Source organism: Pelodiscus sinensis, chromosome 3 (genome assembly GCF_052426305.1).
Source record: "Pelodiscus sinensis isolate ZL-2025 chromosome 3, ASM5242630v1, whole genome shotgun sequence".
NCBI classification, from domain to species: domain Eukaryota; kingdom Metazoa; phylum Chordata; order Testudines; family Trionychidae; genus Pelodiscus; species Pelodiscus sinensis.
Genome location: NC_143054.1, coordinates 118258034 through 118277471, shown reverse-complemented (window position 1 = coordinate 118277471; position 19438 = coordinate 118258034). Strand labels below are relative to the sequence as shown.

Below are 19438 nucleotides of genomic sequence, written 5' to 3'. Positions count from 1 at the left end.
AGATACTTCCGTTTTGTAATGGGGAAGTGCAAATGTTCCAGTGACTCGAACACAAATTTAAATACTTTGATACAGTTTATAGTTAAAGAATAAATCAGTGTGTTCTTTCCAAAGGACAAGAAGTTTTATAAACAGGATCCTTAAGTACTACATATTCCAACCAGGCAAAGACCTGTCAAGTTTGCACCTAGATTTTTTTTTTTAAACATTCAAGTAAGTGAAGGATTATGTGCTGATGCTGAATGATCAAGTTAGAGTCATTCAACAGAGCATTCATTTCAGGTTTAAATGTTTAAAAACATTTTTCAATCTCTGAAACCACAGCTTGCTCACACCTAGTGCTAACAATGCCCCTGCACTGGAGCACTGAATAGACCAGACAAACTGGGAACTCACTTTGGATTCAGGGTGTGTTTTAGAGTGGCAGAAGTGACACCCAGCTTTCTCCAGGACAGGATTAAGAATCAGAGCTCCGTGGGTCTTTTCTACATTAGTCATTTTTTACCTTGAGGCATAAATACCTGGGAAGAGGTCTTTCCCCAGCAGTTATCTGCTTGGGTGGAGTCCACTTCTCCTGCCACAGGCAGAAAACCTCTGGGTGGGGAGTTGCAGGAGACCCAAGCAATAAATCTGGGCGTTTAGAGCCACCAAGATACAAGAGGTAGCTCACATGTCAGAGCTATGATTTCACTGGGCTCAGCTAGTGGGCTCTGCATAGGTCAGATTTTCAATGTTATCTTCACTAGCATGAAAATTAGAAACTTACCTTTTTTTTAAAAATGAAAGCAGAGCATCTGCAATAGCCACTTGAGTCCAGGAGCTGAGGCCATAGACAGAAGCCAATAGTGTTTATTCTTTAATCTCTCCCTCGTAATCAGTCCTTTTGCACCATTAAACTCCTGGAAAACTTGTGGCAGAGCTCACAAACCTGTTCAGTTTTAACAGCCTACAGAGTATCAACCATCTCAGGTGCTTCAGGTCAGCCTGTGACTGAATTATCCAGACTGTCCTTGTAGATAAAAGATAAAGGAAAGTGACTTTGTTTCAGAGCTTCAGGGAGTAACCAAGTTAGTCTGCTACAGAAAAAAAAACCAGCAAACAAATGGTCTGATTAGACCATTTGCTTGCTGTTTGTTCCTTAGGGTTCTGTAGGTAAAAAGCCAGAACCACAGCTGGGTCTTTTCTACATTAATCATTTTTACCTTGAGCAGGAAGGGAGGGTGGAGAAGAGGCACCTCCAGGCAAGCGGGGGATGGGCCAGCAATTGAGCAGAGGATCCTTTGATTGAGAGGTGGTACGCTGGGCTTCTCTGAGTGGGAGAGGAAAGTGGCATACAGCTCCCCCTGAGGGAGGAAGACAGGATCCCATTGATGGGTTGTCTGGAGGCCCAGAATTCCTATCAGCAGGCCTGATCTACAGCTCATTGATTGCCAATTAACTTGAATTAGTTAACAGAATTGTAAAGGCCACTCCCCAAATGTTTGTTCCAGAATACAAAGGGGTTGTGATTTACCGTGCAGCCTAGAGTCCACACTAGCCTTTACACCGTTTGTGCTAATGGGCAAGACACTTGAGGTTAAAAAACCCTTCTACTGCTGACCAGGTGTAAGTCCAGGTAGGTAATGGGCCACAGTGAAGGTGTGCTTATTTACACCAGTTGAGGATCTGGCTGAGACAGTTTTGTAATGATAGTCAATGAGAAGTTGTTGCCAGGCTGTTTGCCAGTGACTACATCTACATGAACTGGTGAATGTGGGAGCTCAATTTTCAATTTTTTTATGTACAAATTCCATTTCTTGATAGCTGTAAACCAACTAGGCAGTGTATCTGAAGGTCATACCATTACTTAAGTGCTTTAAATCACTTGGCCTTTGGTCTTGTGCTTTATAAAGCACTTTGAGTTATGCTATAATTGCCCAGAAACACAATGCCTGTCATGCTTAAAGGGACATTTGTCAAGGTTGGCAGCCCTACGATTTGATTTACCTTACTAAAATGATTTTCCAAAATGGTCTAATTTTCAAAGTTCCTGTGTTCCCAGCTTTCATGATTGTATCATGAGTTTAGTGTTAGTTTTTTTTTTTCTCAGAGCCATATTGCCCAGGTTCATGAGAATCCCAGCTTTCATTAAAAAAAGTTTCCAGTCCTCATGTTTACAGAGAAAAGCTTGAAAATGTGATCCAGCTGCATCTTAAAAGATCAGAAATTGGAAGATAAACACAAGGGCTACGTCTAGACTGGCATGATTTTCCACAAATGCTTTTAACGGAAAAGTTTTCCGTTAAAAGCATTTGCGGAAAAGAGCATCTAGATTGGCACGGACGCTTTTCCACAAAAGCACTGGAAACTTGCCAGTCTAGACGCAGCCAAGGAGCCTTTATAACTGTCCCCCCAAAAAACAACTCAAAATACCTTGTGATTTTTTGAATGAATGGGTATGGAAATGCTGATGTTCATGTAATGTTTATTAGTGTACTTTATATGTATTAATAAAATCAATTCCAAAAGCCTCACATACATGCAAGGTTATGGAAACAATTTTCTGTGTGGATGCAAGTGTGACAACTTATTTAATGAACAAAATTACAAGAGGTTACTATAAACAATTTTAAGAAAAAGATGTTTAGGAGCTATGACAAATACAAGGGTCCTTTTTACATATACAACTGTGCAATGTTTGGCTAATATAGCACTTTGTTTTGGGACTGTCTAATATATATTCACCTTACCCCATCTGATAAAGTTGAGATATTTTAAAAACTATACTAATGCTATATTTTCCCAAATAAAAACCCAAACTACATAAAGGGAAACACCCAAAAACCCATATAAAGGGAAAGGAAGAAACATTAATTCATTTTATCACAGAACTTTAAAATGGGCTGTAGAATGTTTCCTACTGTAATTGGAATATATGCTCAGTTTTATTATATGTGAGAACACATTATTTTGCACAGCTGCTGGAGACACATTGGTGAACTTTCTTTTCCATGACAAACACCTATTAAGCAGTCAGCATAAACTCTTCTTGTTACAACCCCTGACATCACCCCTATGGCAAGTGGACACAGAACGGCAATTGCTGAATTGCGTATGAAAATTACAGTTTTATTGTCTGCACAACTGAAGGTTTAACTCTGACTCCTGCTCCAGTCAGCTTTGTTATAAAGAAGCAATTCTTTCACAGAACAAATAAGCACAGTACACCATTGTAGTCAAAAGAACAGGCACTATTTATGTATTGGAAGGACTTGTTCACAATAGTGCTAACAGACTAATGGTCCAGAAGCCACTACTTTAGCAGCTGTAGAGAAAGAAAGCATGAACAACAAGGCATTACACAGAATTAGATATAGCTTTGGAGAACACAAATGGAATCATCCCTTGGACACAACTGTGCTATTCGTTAGTTTAACAAGCACGATTGATAAGTAGGAACCATGTATTTAATGTTTATATAAGCGTCTTCGCCGCCATAACGCTCAAAGGCTTCCAGTGTCTCTTGAATCAAATCTCCAATATTTTCACGCTTCTGCTGGCTGTAGTCAATGCCATCACCTGAATTAACTGATTAATAAAAACAAAATACAATATTACGTTAGAGCTTTCCTTGTAGCTTTCTGAAAATGTCATATAGCTAAATAGAATTGCTAGTCAATCCCAATAATTTCACTGCAATCTTTATTCTGTGACAGATCATGTTGCAGGATTTAAATATATAATATTCTATCTATTTATTCATTGATCCATCCTGTTCCCATTGAAGTTGTCACTATGGTCTAAATATATTTGTAATGTGCTCATTATTTTAATATTGAGGTGCTATTCAAGATTTAAAAAATACAGTCAAAAATATTAATATCCACAGGTTTTGCCTAGAGAGAGCCTCATAGATAGCAATATCTTAAGACCGTTGCTGCTTCATTTCAGATAATTAGGCTTATCTCTGAAAAGTGACTTTAGCTAGGTCTGTTGTGGTACAAAACCCTTAGTGGATGCTTTTTTGGGGATTGTTCCATGCTAAACACCAGATTCACATGCCTCCAGTGTTTCAGATAGTGGTGCTCAAACAGCGGGTGTCACTTGGCCAAACAGATATATTTAGAGCACAATACACCACTCAATCTACTTCTGCTTCCTGAAAAAAAATGTGTTAAATTAAGTCAATGTCAACAGGACAAATTATTCTAGTCCCTAAATGGAACAGCTATTGTTGCAGCCTTCTATAAAATAGAACAGGTTTGAGAAATGCCTGTGACGTGTATTCGTGCATAAACAGCATATTAGCTAATGTACAGGGCTCAGTGTAAACTGCTGCATAAAAATGTTCAAGATGCAAAACAGTGATGGATAATTTTGCTCCCAGGGATTTTAAAAGAAGGGAAACAATGTGTTACAAATTGCCTAAAAACAGAACTTTGAGATCTGCAAAGATCTGTCTCTCTCAGCATGAATATTCGCCAAGACATAAATCTAAAATAATTTGGCAAGGGCACTGAATGGATTAGAGAATTGTCAATGGATTCCAATCACTGGGCAGTTGGTGGTCCATGTGAAATTATTAATGGCCTCACTCCAGTTATTAGCGGCATGTGTCTACATTATAAAATTCAGCATCTCAAATAATGCTAGCTGGCCATTTTGTTGACTATCTTAATCAACATTGAAATGCTAAGGGAGATTAGAGAGGCTACCAAAATAAAGAACTCTGTAATAATGGGGGATTTTAATTACCCCCATATTGACTGGATACATGTCACCTCAGGAAGAGAAGCAGAGATAAAATTTCTCAATGGCTTAAATGACTGCTTCTTGGAGCAGCTGGTGCAGGAACCCACAAGGGGAGAGGCAATTCTCAATTTAGTCCTGAGTGGAGCGCAGGATGAGGTCCAGGAGATAACCGTTACAGGACCACTTGGGAATAGTGACCATAATATAATAACATTCAACATTCCTGTGGTGGGAACAACACCTCAGCAGTCCAGCACCCTGGCATTTAATTTCAAAAAGGGAAATTACACAAAAATGAGGAGGTTTGTTAAACAGAAATTAAAAGGCACAGTGACTAGAGCCAAATCCCTGAAAGCTGCATGGAAACTTTTTAAAGGCACCATAATAGAGGCCCAACTTAAATGTATACCCCAAATTAAAAAACATAGCAAGAGACCTAAAAAAGAGTCACCGTGGCTTAACCACCATGTAAAAGAAGCAGTGAGGAACAAAAAGGATCTTTTAAGAAGTGGAAGTCCAATCCTAGTGAGATAAATAGAAAAGAACAAAAACACTGTCAAATCAAGTGTAAAAATGTAATAGGAAAAGCAAAAAAAAGATTTTGAGGAACAGCTAGCCAAAAACTCAAAAAGAAATAACAAAATGTTTTTTAAGTACATTAGAAGCAGGAAGCCTGCTAAAAACCCTGTGGGTCCCCTAGATGATCGAGCTATAAAAGGAGCAATCAAGGACGATAAAGCCATTGCGGAGAAACTAAATGATTTCTTTGCGTCAGTCTTCACAGCTGAGGACGTTGGAGAGATTCCTGAATCTGCACCGTCCTTTGTGGGTGATGAATCTGAGGAATTGTCCCGGATTGAAGTGTCATTAGAGGAGGTTTTGGAACAAATAGAAAAACTTAATGTTAACAAATCTCTGGGACCGGATGGCATTCATCCAAGGGTTCTAAAAGAACTCAAATGGGAAATTGCTGAGCTGTTATCTGTGGTTTGTAACCTATCCTTTAAATCGGCTTCTGTACCTACTGACTGGAAGGTAGCCAACGTGACACCAATATTTAAAAAGGGCTCTAGAGGCGATCCTGGCAATTACAGACCGGTAAGTCTAACTTCAGTACCGGGCAAAGTAGTCGAAACAATAGTAAAGAATAAAATTGTGAAGCATGTAGAAGAACATAATTTGTTGGACAAAAGTCAACATGGTTTCTGTAAAGGGAAATCCTGTTTTACTAATCTGTTAGAGTTCTTTGAAGGGGTTAACAAACATGCGGACAAGGGGTATACAGTAGATATAGTATACTGCCTTTGACAAGGTCCCTCACCAAAGGCTCTTGTGTAAATTACATGGCCATGGGATAAGAGGGAAGGTCCTTTCTTGGATTGAGAACTGGTTAAAAGACAGGAAACCAAGGGTAGGAATAAATGGTAAATTTTCAGATTGGAGAGGGGTAACTAGTAGTATCCCCCAAGGGTCAGTCCTGGGACCAATCCTTTTCAACTTATTCATAAATGATCTGGAGAAAGGGGTAAACACTGAGGTGGTAAAGTTTGCAGATGATACAAAACTGTTTAGGATAGTCAAGACAGAAGCAGACTGTGAGGGACTCCAAAAAGATCTCACCAAACTGAGTGATTGGGCAACAAAATGGCAAATGAAATTTAATGTGATAAGTGTAAAGTAATGCACATCGGGAAAAATAACCCCAACTATACGTACAGTATGATGGGGGCTAATTTGGCTATGACAAATCAGGAAAGAGAGCTTGGAGTTATCGTGGACAGTTCTCTGAAAACTTCCACACAGTGTGCAGCGGCGGTCAAAAAGGCAAATAGGATGCTAGGAATTATTAGGAAAGGGATAGAAAATAAGACCCAGAATATCTTACTGCCCCTGTATAAAACTATGGTACGCCCACATCTTGAGTACTGTGTACAGATATGGTCTTCTCACCTCAAAAAAGATATTTTGGCCTTGGAAAGGGTTCAGAAAAGGACAACTAAAATGATTAGGGGTTTGGAATGGGTCCCATATGAGGAGAGGTTAAAGCGACTGGGACTTTTCAGTTTAGAAAAGAGGAGACTGAGGGGGGATATGTTAGAGGTCTATAAAATCATGAGTGGTGTGGAGAGGGCTGATAAGGAAAAGTTATTTATTAATTCCCTAAATAGAAGAACTAGAGGACACCAAATGAAATTAATGGGAAGCAGGTTTAAAACTAATAAAAGAAAGTTCTTCTTCACACAGCGTGTAGTCAAGCTGTGGAACTCCTTGCCAGAGGAGGCTGTGAAGGCTAGGACTATAACAGAGTTTAAAAAGAAGCTACATAATTTCATGGAGGTTAGGTCCATAAAAGGCTATTAGCCAGGAGATAAAATGGTGTCCGTGGCCTCTGTCTGTCAGAGGCTGGAGAGGGATGGCAGGATACAAATCGCTTGATCGTTGTCTTCGGTCCACTCTCTCTGGGGCACCTGGTATTGGCCACTGTCGGTAGACAGGATACGGGGCTAGATGGACCTTTGGTCTGACCCAGTACAGCCATTCTTATGTAACAGGGAGGCCCACCAAAGGAGAAGAAGTGGGAACAAAAGAGGCAGTTGCCCTGGAGCCATTTAAATCACCACTGTAGCTCTGGGCAGCATAGTCCAGAGCTCCTGGTGGCATGCACTGAGAGCTGGAGGGAGCATGGTGCACTCTGGATAGCACTGAGGGATGGCTGCCCCAGACATGCCCCTTTCGCTCGAGATCTCCCATCTGTCCCAGGAGTGCGAACCCACTGTTCCCACCTTGCCCAGGGACCCAGAGAATCTGGCGGTTCCCCAGCCAACAGGCCAAGGATAAGATTATTAAGAACACTGAAACAACTTCTCATCGTTGCAGACAATGGTTCCATTCATGACTTGACTAAGGCACATTGAACGGGTGGGCCAGGTTTTACTACTGCGGTATTTTCAGTACCTGTTCTTTAGAGTACAGATTTTCAAGGGACCAATCCAGCTATGCACTTAGCCCTGTGGTTAGTTTTAAGAACATTAATTCAATGAGATCACTCACATATTTAAATTTAAGCATCATTCATTCTTAAGTGTTTTCTGGATTTGGGCCCAAATGACTCTTAGAGATAGATCTGGATTCTGGGTTTCAGTAGTTCTCACAGAGAAAGCCAGTAAAAATGTTGCAGCTTTTTACATATGTGGAGACCAGTTGAACAAGGGTTATGCAAAACACCATCCTTCTAGTACACATTTGATTCTAGAGAACTGCTAACACTTTGTAACCTTTATATGTATAACATTTTATCAAAACCTGTGTAAACTCTTATGCTGTATAATAATATGGTATGTAAATGTGGGTATTCTCAGCTAAAGATATGATGCTGGTTCCTTTTTAAAAAAATCATCTCTATCTGATTATTTTAGTGATTTCATAATATATTTGTGATACCAACATACACTACCATGGGAATAGTTATGATGTTAGAAATAATGAACTATACTGTCCTACAGAAGACAGCAAGTGGTATTGCATCAGATAATTTTAATTTACACAAAATACTTTGTCAACCAGCAATGGAAAGAAAGAAAGAAAACATTACAAATCAAAAGGTGTTTTGGTTAAATATGCTTTTATCTACCAAAAATGCCTTAAATTGATGGTAGCATTTCAACTATGAAGGGAACTGCCAACATTCCTGACAGAGCTTGAAAGTATTTGTGGTTTCATCAGCTGCACCAGAAGCAGCCCTAAACCCTGAACTTACATCTTGGCAAACAAGGAGTTATTGATTTTCAAATTGTTTGCTAAAATCTGTAAATTTTACTTTTACAGTCTCACTGATAATGAGCGTAAACAGCTTTCATATGTCTTTTCATAAAGTCCATTCAAAATTCCATAATATTGAAATAACAGGGATATATCACAAAGTAGGAGATCTGGATTAGGTCTGCAAAGGATGACCATGTACTTTATTTGTGGTGGGGGCATATCCCACCTGTATCCTGGACAGAAGAATGTGTGGAAGTATTCAGGACTGGAACAAAACTTGTAAAGCATTTCCTACATTAAACATCTTGGAACTTTGATTAAAAGATACCTAATAGGGTTAGGTGACTATAAGGGAAATAGTATGCAAGGGATGACTCAAGCAGTGTGAAAAGTATTATTACAAAAAATTTTAATCAGACAATGCATAACCTGTTCAAGGTTCATAGCCTCAAGACAGTCATTCTCCACTCTAATTTCAAGACACAGCTTACAAATGACAACACCAAAAAGGTTACTGCTGCTTTGAAGTCACCTGCTAAGTACCACACTAGCCATCCTACATAGCTATCAGAATTAACACATCTTTCAGACAAATAACTGAATAATTAACCTAACAGGACAATATCCACCTCAGCGCTTGGCAGCACTAGATGGCTGAGCCAGACTGATTTCTCCAGCACACCTAAAGCTATATATCTAGTCATAATAATGATGAGTACTTGGAGAAAAAATTGCTACCAAATCACAGCAGTCTCAGTATGCCCTTGTCCAGTTTAACTTTATTTCACTGTTTGCTTGTGTATGGAGCCTATGTTGTCAGTGACAAAAATGCTGCATATGTAGTGTGTGAACATGGATCTGATTCATGCTCTTTAAGAAGCTGTCCTTTACAACCGTGATCAACAGGAAGGAAATGTTAAAAAGCACATTTGTCATACCATGTTTTCGAAGTGAAATGTTTGGCAGATTCAGCATGCATCAGGAACTCTTGTCCTAAGTGCAAATGTTATTACGTATATAGAATATGCATACTGAAGGGATACTAAGATTTCAGGACTGGAGGAATGGAATTGAGAAATAATTTTTTTACTCCTTTTCTGGAGCACAAAATTAGTTTCTCTGCCTTCTAAATTCTGTGCAACAGTTTATATGACACTCAAAGGTGAACTGAAGGGCTTTTTACCTGTCAAAACCTGCTTTAGTAGATGAAATCACTAATACAAAGATGTGAGGGAGTAGCATTCTTTATACTGCTCTAAGCATTAGTGATGCCATCTGCTATGGCAGGGAAAACTCAGTTCTAGCCTGGGAAGTGAAGTGAAGTGAAGTGAAGTGAAGGAAGATGGGAAGGTTGCTTTAAAATGTGTTTGAGATTTGAATCTAGAAGTGTTTCCTTTCATGATTCAGGATGCAAAAGATATTTTAATATTAATTGTTTGCCATTTTATTTCATTTCAGTTCATTTGTAAGTGAACGAGTTAGAGTTACAAATTCAAATATTGAAATTATGACCTATTAAAGAAGGAAAAGCAAAAATCTCTCCCAAAGTGTTAAGGATTGAGTATATGAGGGCAGTTGCCATGTCAGTGGACATTCTTTAGAATCTGAGGCTACAGCTACACTGTAGCCTTCTTCTAAAAAAACCTATGCAAATGAAACATGGTGTGGAATATTGCCATGCTTCATTTGCATAATTAATTAGCAGCTGCTTTTGTGCAAGAGGCTTTTGCACAAAAAGGAGCTGTGTAGACAGCTCTTTTTTGCACAAAAGCCTCTTGAGCAAAAACAGAGCCTCATTAATTATGCAAATGAGGTGTGGCGATATTCCATGCTTCGCCTTATTTGCATATGATTTTGCGCAAGTGAGGGGCAGTGTAGACATAGCCAGGGTGTTTACTCAAGCACCTCTATGTCAATCAATGGTACTAAACTTTGCCCTTGACAATGACTTTTTCCAAGGTTCTACTTCATGGACAACATGAATTAAAATTGGAATGGTTGTATAGCCATAAAGGTAGAAAGTCCATAGCATTTGGAATATTAGACCTCCCCAAGATTTTAAATTCTTCAGACCTGCTCAGGTCTTGTTAAAAGAATGAAATTCAGACAGACATCTGATGAGACTTTGAAGCATGCCCTTTATTCCGAGCTTAAACATTTTTTATAACAAAGATGTGAGACTGTAGTAAAAAAAAACCATTCAACTATTTCATTTTTAAGACACACACACACACACACACACACACACACAAAAGACGTAAAATTTTTATCCTAGGATATGCTGATTCCAGCAGCTTTTTTCGAACAAATCAATAATTAATAACAATAACACATAGCTCTTATATAATACTTTTATAATATATGTATTATATAAGTAAAGCAATTTACTATGGAGGGCAAGTATCATTCTGCATTATTTCATACAGAGAAATTGAGGCATAAGGAAAAGAATTTTGCACCCTTTTGCCAAATTTCTATCCTCTTTTACCAGTTGGTTTCAATCTTCCTTGCTATCTTAAATGTGATGAAAAGAGTACAATCCGAAACTACTCTTTTGCTTCACGTTGGAGCCCAGATGATTTTAAAGTACTGTTGTATAGCTTGATACAGTCTATTTAATATGCATTTTGAACCTCATATCCAGAAGCATTAAGTGCGTTCAATATACTGCATAGTGCTTTTCTCATTGTTCGCAAAGAGGAAAGCATAGCAAAGTTTGTGGCAGAATTACATGATATGCTCCTCTACCATGAATTAAAGCTTTAATTAATCCACCATATGGTTATCTGCCCTCATATCACCCCCTCTGGATACATTTTACCAGGTGAGAGATTTCTGCTAGGGGATGCCTGGGGAACTTCATGGTCCACAGAGAAAGAGATAATGATCTTGTCTCAGATCCCAGTCATCGGCAGTCCAGATCTGATTTACACAAAGGCAAAGGAGTCATCGATTGAACCAGTTTCATACTGCACAGGGAAATTCTGGCACAGTGGAAATCTGGCATTTTAGAGACAGTCCTCTAAGTCAGTGTGGGCAGCCACAAACCATGACCCCTGTTATTGAGGACTGCAAAATGACTCAGCTTCCTGGAGGTCCTTGTGCCTTGACCATAGTTGATACATATGCTGTGACTTGGCCTGCCAGGTAGCATACTGTATTCATGTGTGATAGAAATAAACAAGTCCTTTAGCATTACTGTCATTAGTACCCACTAAATAAACAGAGTATTTCTGAAAGCTACTGCTTTCAAATTATTAGGCATAAATTTTAGCTATAAAGTTAAAGCAAAGTATGATTGTCTTTATCATTACTTTGCTGACACCATGAAATGGACACCAATATGTTAATTTTTGTAACCTGCTGCTTTCCTTATGTACAAAACACCTTCAATAATTCAAGTTGAAAGCATTTCACAAAGTTATGGGGCCAAATTCTGCCCTTAAAAATGCAAAGAAGTCCCACTGACTTCACTAGGAGCTGTAGTTGCATATCCAAAGGCAAAACTTGATTGCCTAATTTACTTAGCATCATTGAGGTTGATAATTTATCTTTTATAATGCAACAGTGTTTAGTTGCAAATATTGCAGGGGAATGTTTAAATCCAAGGAGAAATCAGACATGTTTGCAATTAAACAAACAAACACTAAGAACATACATACCCATGGAAACATTTTTTATTTCTTTTAAGTTCTGTAAAATACATTTAAACAAAACCTTTATTTTGTGTCTAAAGTTTAATTTATATGGTTTCTTTAGGTTCTGCAACTGCTGATACTGCCTTAATTTTTAGTTTTCTTGCTTTAACAACAGAATTTTGTGTTCTCTTTCATATGTGAATATTTTTTAGTTTACTTAATAAATATTTATTTTTAGAATATAATTCTTACTTTGCTAAAAACAATTTTGATAGTCAACAACTTGGTGAAAGAATGGAAGAAGTGACCTAACTGGAAAGAAAACATTTGACTGACTTGTGTTTTTAGTAAAGATGCACGCCTATTGGAAATAGTTTCGACTACTTGCACATTGCTGCTGTAAAAAATTTTTTTTGAAAATGAGCCAAGATAGCAGCTGTTATCACAGTTTTCCATTTCCAGGAAACATTAGCAACATCAGATGCAATCCATTTTAAGTCCAGCCTTTTTTCTTTTTTATTGAGACACTAAGATGAAAACAAATCACAGATTTTCTGACAAATGGTATTAGCAAACATTCAACCAATAATGGGAAAAAAGATATTTCTAAAATTATTTATCTTTGAAAGTACTTACATTTTTCTAATGAGCTTTAACTTTGAAGTCTGTCCATGTTTGTACTAGTGATCAATATCATAACAAAGCAGTGTTAAATAATCTTAGATAAACAGCGTGCATGAAAAGGGCCAGAAGCATGAAGCAGAAACCTCAGTGGCCTTGATGCACTGTTTAGAGTTGCAAAATAAAAAATTAGGTCACAAATCATGATTAAAATGCAAAAAAGGTTGAAGCATTGGTGCAGATCAGATGTTTTCCAAATTATTTTGGATATAAATGAGTTTGTACAAAGTATATTTGTTTGTAGAAAACGTGTTTGTGTGCACAAAATGGGACTGGATTTGCTAACCATCAGCAGAGAATTTATTTACATATTATTTGATGCTAACCTGTTCCAAATAGAGATCAATTAATGCAAAATTAATCAAAACAATGTATAAACATACACAGACATGGAATAAGCATTATTTATTTTATAAAGTAACAGAAGGTAACAAAGCAGAAAGTCCAAAATATTTTAAGGATCATTGATTTTCTTATAAAACATAATCTTACAATAAGCCATATTTAATAACTACATGTTAGTTCATACTTAAAACAGAGGTGCCTGATGATAGGTCTCCTTCTTTAGGAAAACTTTTGTTCATAAATCCAAATTGCTGAAAGGTGCAGGGGCCAAGGCTGTGCATGTAGAAAGCTCAGTAATTCCTGATTAGCATTCCTGATTACAATTTATGGAATATGTTTTTCTTTAACAAAAATGAATTTAAAGTTCTAGGGCCTGATCCTGCATAACGTGCATGCTCAAAAGCTTCTGCCTTCAGTGAGAGATTTGGATCTTCACTGACTGCAGAAGTGGGCCCAGTACTATCATTATAAAATAACTATAGAAAAATAAGTTGAGGAATAAATTGTTCCATGAGCTTTAGTCTGAGTTACTGAGACAGAAATGAAGGAACTGTTACGTGTGCCTAAAATTGCCTGTTTATCCTCTTTTTTAGTGTTCCTTAAAAAAGTGGACCTAAATGGAGACTTTAGGACAGGGAAGGGTGCTTGAAGATAGGGAAGAGATGGCATTGGCTGTGGAGGGACGTGCAGATTCTTGAAGATATGGTTTGTGTATGTGCAGAAATAGGATTGAACACTTGTATGCAGGCCCGCTGATGGGGGGAGGGGTGCACAAAGAGGGCCACGGTCCCGGGACTCAGTGATTCAAAGGACCCGGGGTGCAGCAGTGGTGGTGTCCAGAGTCCCGAGCTCTTTAAAGCACTGCAGGAGTGCTGCTGTGACATGCTCTGGGCAACTATGAGGGCTGCCTGGGTTTGGAGGTGAGGGGCACCCCCCAACCCTGCTTCCTTCACCTGAGGCCCTGCTCTTTCTGGCAGCATGGAGCTGCCCACCCAGCCCCCACCTTGCCCATTGCCCTGTTGCTTGTACTTATGAAAGTTAATTCACTGGCAGCTCTGGAAACTTTGTGCATATTTATTTTTCAGGTTAGGTATATAGTGCAGTCAATTGCAATGTGAGTGCTTACCAGTCCATAGCAATAACCTTAACTCTGAGTGCTAAAGCAAAAAATATTTCATTCTTTATCCTGATAGCTCTTTTAAACAGAATTAGGCAAACTCTGTCAACTATATACCATTTTTAAAAATTGTTTTCAATGTACATGAAGATTAGAAGTGTGACCCTCCCAAGGGTTGAATTCTCATTCCTCTTATGAACAACAGTATGAGAATCACAATACATGAATGCTCACCAAAAGCCAGTTAATGAACATGCATTTTTCAGCCAAGAAAGCTTCCATTTGAATTGGTGGCAGCTCTTTAAACACAATGAAGTATATATACATTTTAAATTATTGGCAGTAAGCCAACTTTACAGTAAACTGACTTATTATAATGCTGCCGTCTTTATTTACAATGGAAGATGTGATGCAGCTAAAAGATGGAAGGAAGGTTATTCACTTGTCATTGACCTACTTTGAGCATACTTCCTCTGCATAGGCACCATTTTTCTCCTGTGAATGCTGAAACCTTTTGAAAGCTGTAACCACATGGGCAGCACACACATATCTCATCCAGAAACCATGGTTTGACTGAGGCTATAAGAATCCTTGTTTCAAAGTGGCCCACCCATTATTTCTGCTTTGGAAAAAGAACTTGCAAGAAAGGTAAGTAGCTGTGGAGAAGCAAAGGGAGAAACACTGAGAACTCCACTATATACATGAGCCACCTTCATTTTTTCTTTGATATTATGTCTTCCACTCTCTGGGGATTTACCAGCTGTAACAGACCCATGTGGAAGACTGAGGAGCACTTAGTTTAACAAAAACAAAAGACAGAACTATGTAGCACTTTAAAGACTAACAAGATGGTTTATTAGGTGATGAGCTTTCTTGGGCCAGACCCACTTCCTCAGATCAATTTGTGGAAGAAAATTGGCACAACCATATATACCAAAGTGATACAATCAAAAAAATAAAAGCATGTGAAATTGACAAATCAAATTTTAGAACAGAAGGTTAGTGTCTATGAGGTAATGACATTAGGGGTGATAATTGGGGAAGCTATCTTTGTAATGGGTGAGCTAATTAGAGTCTTTGTTTAGACTCATACATAAAGTGTCAAATTTAAGCATGAATGACAATTCTGAAGCTTCTCTTTGAAGTCTGGAGTTAAAGTCTCTTTGAAGCAATATGCATGTTTTAAGGTCATTGAGGGAATGGTCAGTCTGGCTGAAATGGCAAGCAACAGCTTTCTCTCTGTGACAGAGTCTTATGTCTGTTTTGTGTGCATTGATTCTTTGGAGAAGCGTCTGAGAAATTTGTCCAATGTACATAGCAGACGGACACGTTAGGCACATGATGGCATAAATTATATTTCTGGATGAACAGGAATATGTGTTCTTGATCTTGTAATAGGCATGGTTAGGTCCAATAATGGTGTCAGCAGAGTAAATATGTGAACAAAGCTGGCACCGGGGTTTGTTGCAAGGGAAAGTTCCAGGGTTGGTATTAGTGTGGTATGTCCTGTAGTTGTAGCTAAGAATCATCCTGAGGTTAGATGGTTGTCTATAGGAGACTATGGGTCTGTCTCCCAGAGCCTCTGGAAGGGTAGTATCCTGTTCCAGTATAGGTTGTAGTTTATTGATAATGCGTTGGACGGGTTTAAGTTGGGAGCTATAGGTGATGACAAGTGGTGTTCTATTGTTGGTTTTCCTGGATCTGTCTTGAAGTAGATGGTTTCTGGGTATTCGTCTGGCTCTTTCAATTTGTTTTTTTTATTTCTCTGGGTGGGTAATTGAGGTTTATAAATGCTTGGTAGAGATCCTGAAGTTTCTGTTCTCTGTCAGTGGGATTAGAGCAGATGCAGTTGTATCTAAGGGCTTGGCTATAGAAGATGGATCGTATGGTGTTTCCTGGATGGGAGCTGGAGAAATGTAGGTAACTGTAGGAGTCAGTGGTTTTTCTGTAGAGAGTGGTGTCTAATTTACCATTGGTGATTTGTACTGTGGTGTCCAGGAAATGGATCTCTCATGTAGAATGGTCCAGGCTGAGATTGATGGTGGGGTGTAGGTTGTTAAAGTCTCTGTGGAATGCATCCGGTGTTTCTTGGCCATGGGTACAGATCATAAAGATGTCATTGATGTAGCGTAAGTAGAGAAGGGGTAAAGGGGGACGGGATCTGAGGAAACGTTCTAGGTCAGCCATAAAGATGTTAGCGTACTGTGGCGCCATGCGGGTACCCATGGCTGTGCTGCTGATCTGGAGGTATAAGTTGTCCCCAAATTGGAAATAATTGTGGGTGAGAACAAAGTTACACAGGTAAGACTGATCTCTCCAAATGAGCATCTGTTTTAGCACCAGTACTGACAGAATAATGTTGACTAAAACTGGGGATTGAGCTCCTCATAGCAGACTTACATAAATAGGCATGCTTTTAAACATGCTGTAGACTTTCTTCTCGTTGAATAAGCTCTGAGGATATCTGATTGTGGACTTACACACGGTTCATGGGTCTGAATTCAGAATATGCTCCAATTAAAAATAGTTTCCCCTTGAGCCTTCCCCTCAAAACTTTTTGAGTAAAAAACAATGAACAAATCAAAGGAGATTTCTGTAAAGGCTTTGCTCTGCCAGTTAGGTCAGAGTTCATTTTGCACAGTCCTGCTTCCCTAAGCATGTTCTGAGATTTTGGAAACAAGATGAGGTTAATACATTAGTTAAGCTGAAATCCCTTTGGGGAGAAATTTGGAGTGGGAGTGCACTACAACCTTCTCCTTGAGAAAGATTGTGAAAGGGAGATTTAGAATGAATATCCAAATCTCATTCATTCACCCTGCACACTGATTTATTAGCCACTAACAATGTAACTTTCTGAGAGAGGCAATATGGAGAACATTCCCCAACAGACACAACGGGTAGTGATAAGTCTTGGTTGTATTACATTTATATTCTGTGACACTAGTGAAATTCATAGTGTATAGATCTTGGAGCTGCCAAGAAGAATCCCTGCAGTATTGTGATGGAAGATTTCCTCAAAAGATATCACATGAATATGCAGGAAAATATGAGACCTAGCAGCACTAAAAATGACTTGATTGAGCCTTGGGATTGCAGTATTATCTTCATGTCCACGAATCTTTCCTCTAGGAGAAAAGCTGTAGATGCAAAAAAGTCACTCCCTGAATTTGTAAGAAATTGACTTCTCCCAGTTTGCATGATAGTTCAGATTTCTGAAGGGAAAACAGGTTGTATGAAATAATGCCAGATGAGACTGCATCTCAATATATAATCTTGCTAAACTGTGATATGTTTGTAGTCCATGGTGAGTAGTTATAACGTGAAGTAAATCCACTCAACTCAGCTGCTAATCAAAGTTGCTGCAGAAGCTGAGGTAGATGATCTGTGATGTTAGGCTATGTCTAAACTACATTCCTCTCTTGAAAGAGGAATGTAAATGAGGCAAATCTTAAGGGCACATTAAGTGAGGATTTAAATATCCTGCACTTCATTTGCATATTTGCGTCTGAGCACTTTTTCTAAAAAGTTTTCGAAAATGAAAGCGCAGTGTAGACAGGGTTCTTTCGGAAAAAAATCCTTTTTCAAAACAACCTGTACTCCTGAAAAAATGAGGATTACTGGTTCTTTTGAAAAAGGTTTTTTTTCTGAAAGAACCCCATCTAGACTTCGCTTTCACTTTTGAAAAGCCCTTTTTTGAAAAAGCGCTTGGACACAAATATGCAAATGAAGCATGGGATATTTAAATCTATGCTTCATTTGCACTTTCAATTTGTCTCATTTACATTCCTCTTTCGAAAGAGAAATATAGTTTAGACGTGCCCGCTCCTGAACTGTCTGCCACTTTGGATCTGCCAAATAAGAACCTCTCTGTTGAGTCTGAAATGCTGAGCTCTAGATTGTGGCTTTTGGTAAAGAAACTAGAAATGAAACTTTAGAAGCAGGGACATCCAGTCATTCTATGGAAAAGATCAAATAACATACTCATTATGATTTCTGGGCCAGATCTACATATCTAGGCCATAATCAGATAGGCTGCATCTACATAGCACCCTAAACTCAAAATAAGATACACAATTTGCATACTGCAAATTGCATATCTTATTTTGAAATAGCTTATTTTGAAATTTGGCGTGTTTACACAACGCCAAATTTTGAAATAACACACTATTTAGAGTCATCCCTTAACCCTTATACAACAAAGTTTACTGGGATGCTGAAATAGCATGCCCATTATTTCGAAAAATATTTCAAAATAATGGGAGGCTTGTGTAGACGAGGGTAGCTATTTCGGGATACCGGCGGTATCCCGAAATAGCTGTGCAGTGTAGATGTACCCATAGTAACCTTAAGCCTCAACAGAGTTACAAAGGAAAGTTTTGTACAAACCTAAAGATCTTGTGCTTGTAGGATTTCACCCCTTTGTCTCCCCTACCTACCTTTCCCACATCTAACAAAAGCTTAGTACTATTGCTTAGGTCAGGCACTAAACCCTGGATTTGGACCAAAGAGCATAGATTTAGACATACAATGTGGTAACACAGAAAAATGTTTTTCTCGGGATATTTAAGTGATTGGTTCCTTTGCTACCCAATTTAAACTGTCTCTTATTTTGTCAGGTTTGTGATGACGTGATACTTTGTACAATGTGTTTCAAAACTGTGCTACATATTTTTTTCCATGGGGACTACAATGTAATGTTATTAAGACACTTAATGTTTCCAAAACTCTAATGCAATTGTGTATAATTTAATAAATAAGTAAGTAAATAAATAAATAAAAAACTGGTTTTCACAGAACTATAAAATCAGAAATTGCTAACATTTTCTTCTGAGATGATGTTATTGTTAATACACTTTCCAACATTTTAAGAAGAAAAACGTTTTCATATAAGCAAGTAAAATTTTGCAATTTATTTTAACAATTATATTATTCTTTTTGTTCAATATTTTAAGATCGTAGGATTGTTCTTCTAAAAATGTTAGCTTATAAACTCCCTCCAGCATTTAAAACAATTTTTTTGTAAAAATGCAATAGTAGAATACATTTATAGGAGAAGGAATAAAGAAGGGAATTTCTGCTTTACTGTATCTATGCTATTATTTTATTGTTGGCAAGTATATTAAAATGTCTAGTACTGTTATTTCAGACAGTTTTTACATTTGTG

General features: G+C 38.1%; 1 protein-coding gene across 4 annotated transcripts in view; it reads right to left on the bottom strand.

Annotated features, from left to right (window-relative positions):
* Window positions 1-3215: 3215 nt before the first annotated feature.
* Window positions 3216-19438, bottom strand: part of PACRG (parkin coregulated) — a 485180-nt gene continuing 468957 nt past the window's right edge. For all 4 annotated transcript variants that reach the window (XM_075924585.2, XM_075924583.2, XM_075924582.2 and 1 more), the window contains one exon: window positions 3216-3567. In XM_075924585.2, the coding sequence (XP_075780700.1) occupies window positions 3407-3567 (161 nt within the window). In that variant the 3' untranslated portion in view covers window positions 3216-3406. The remainder of the gene's footprint in view (window positions 3568-19438) is intronic.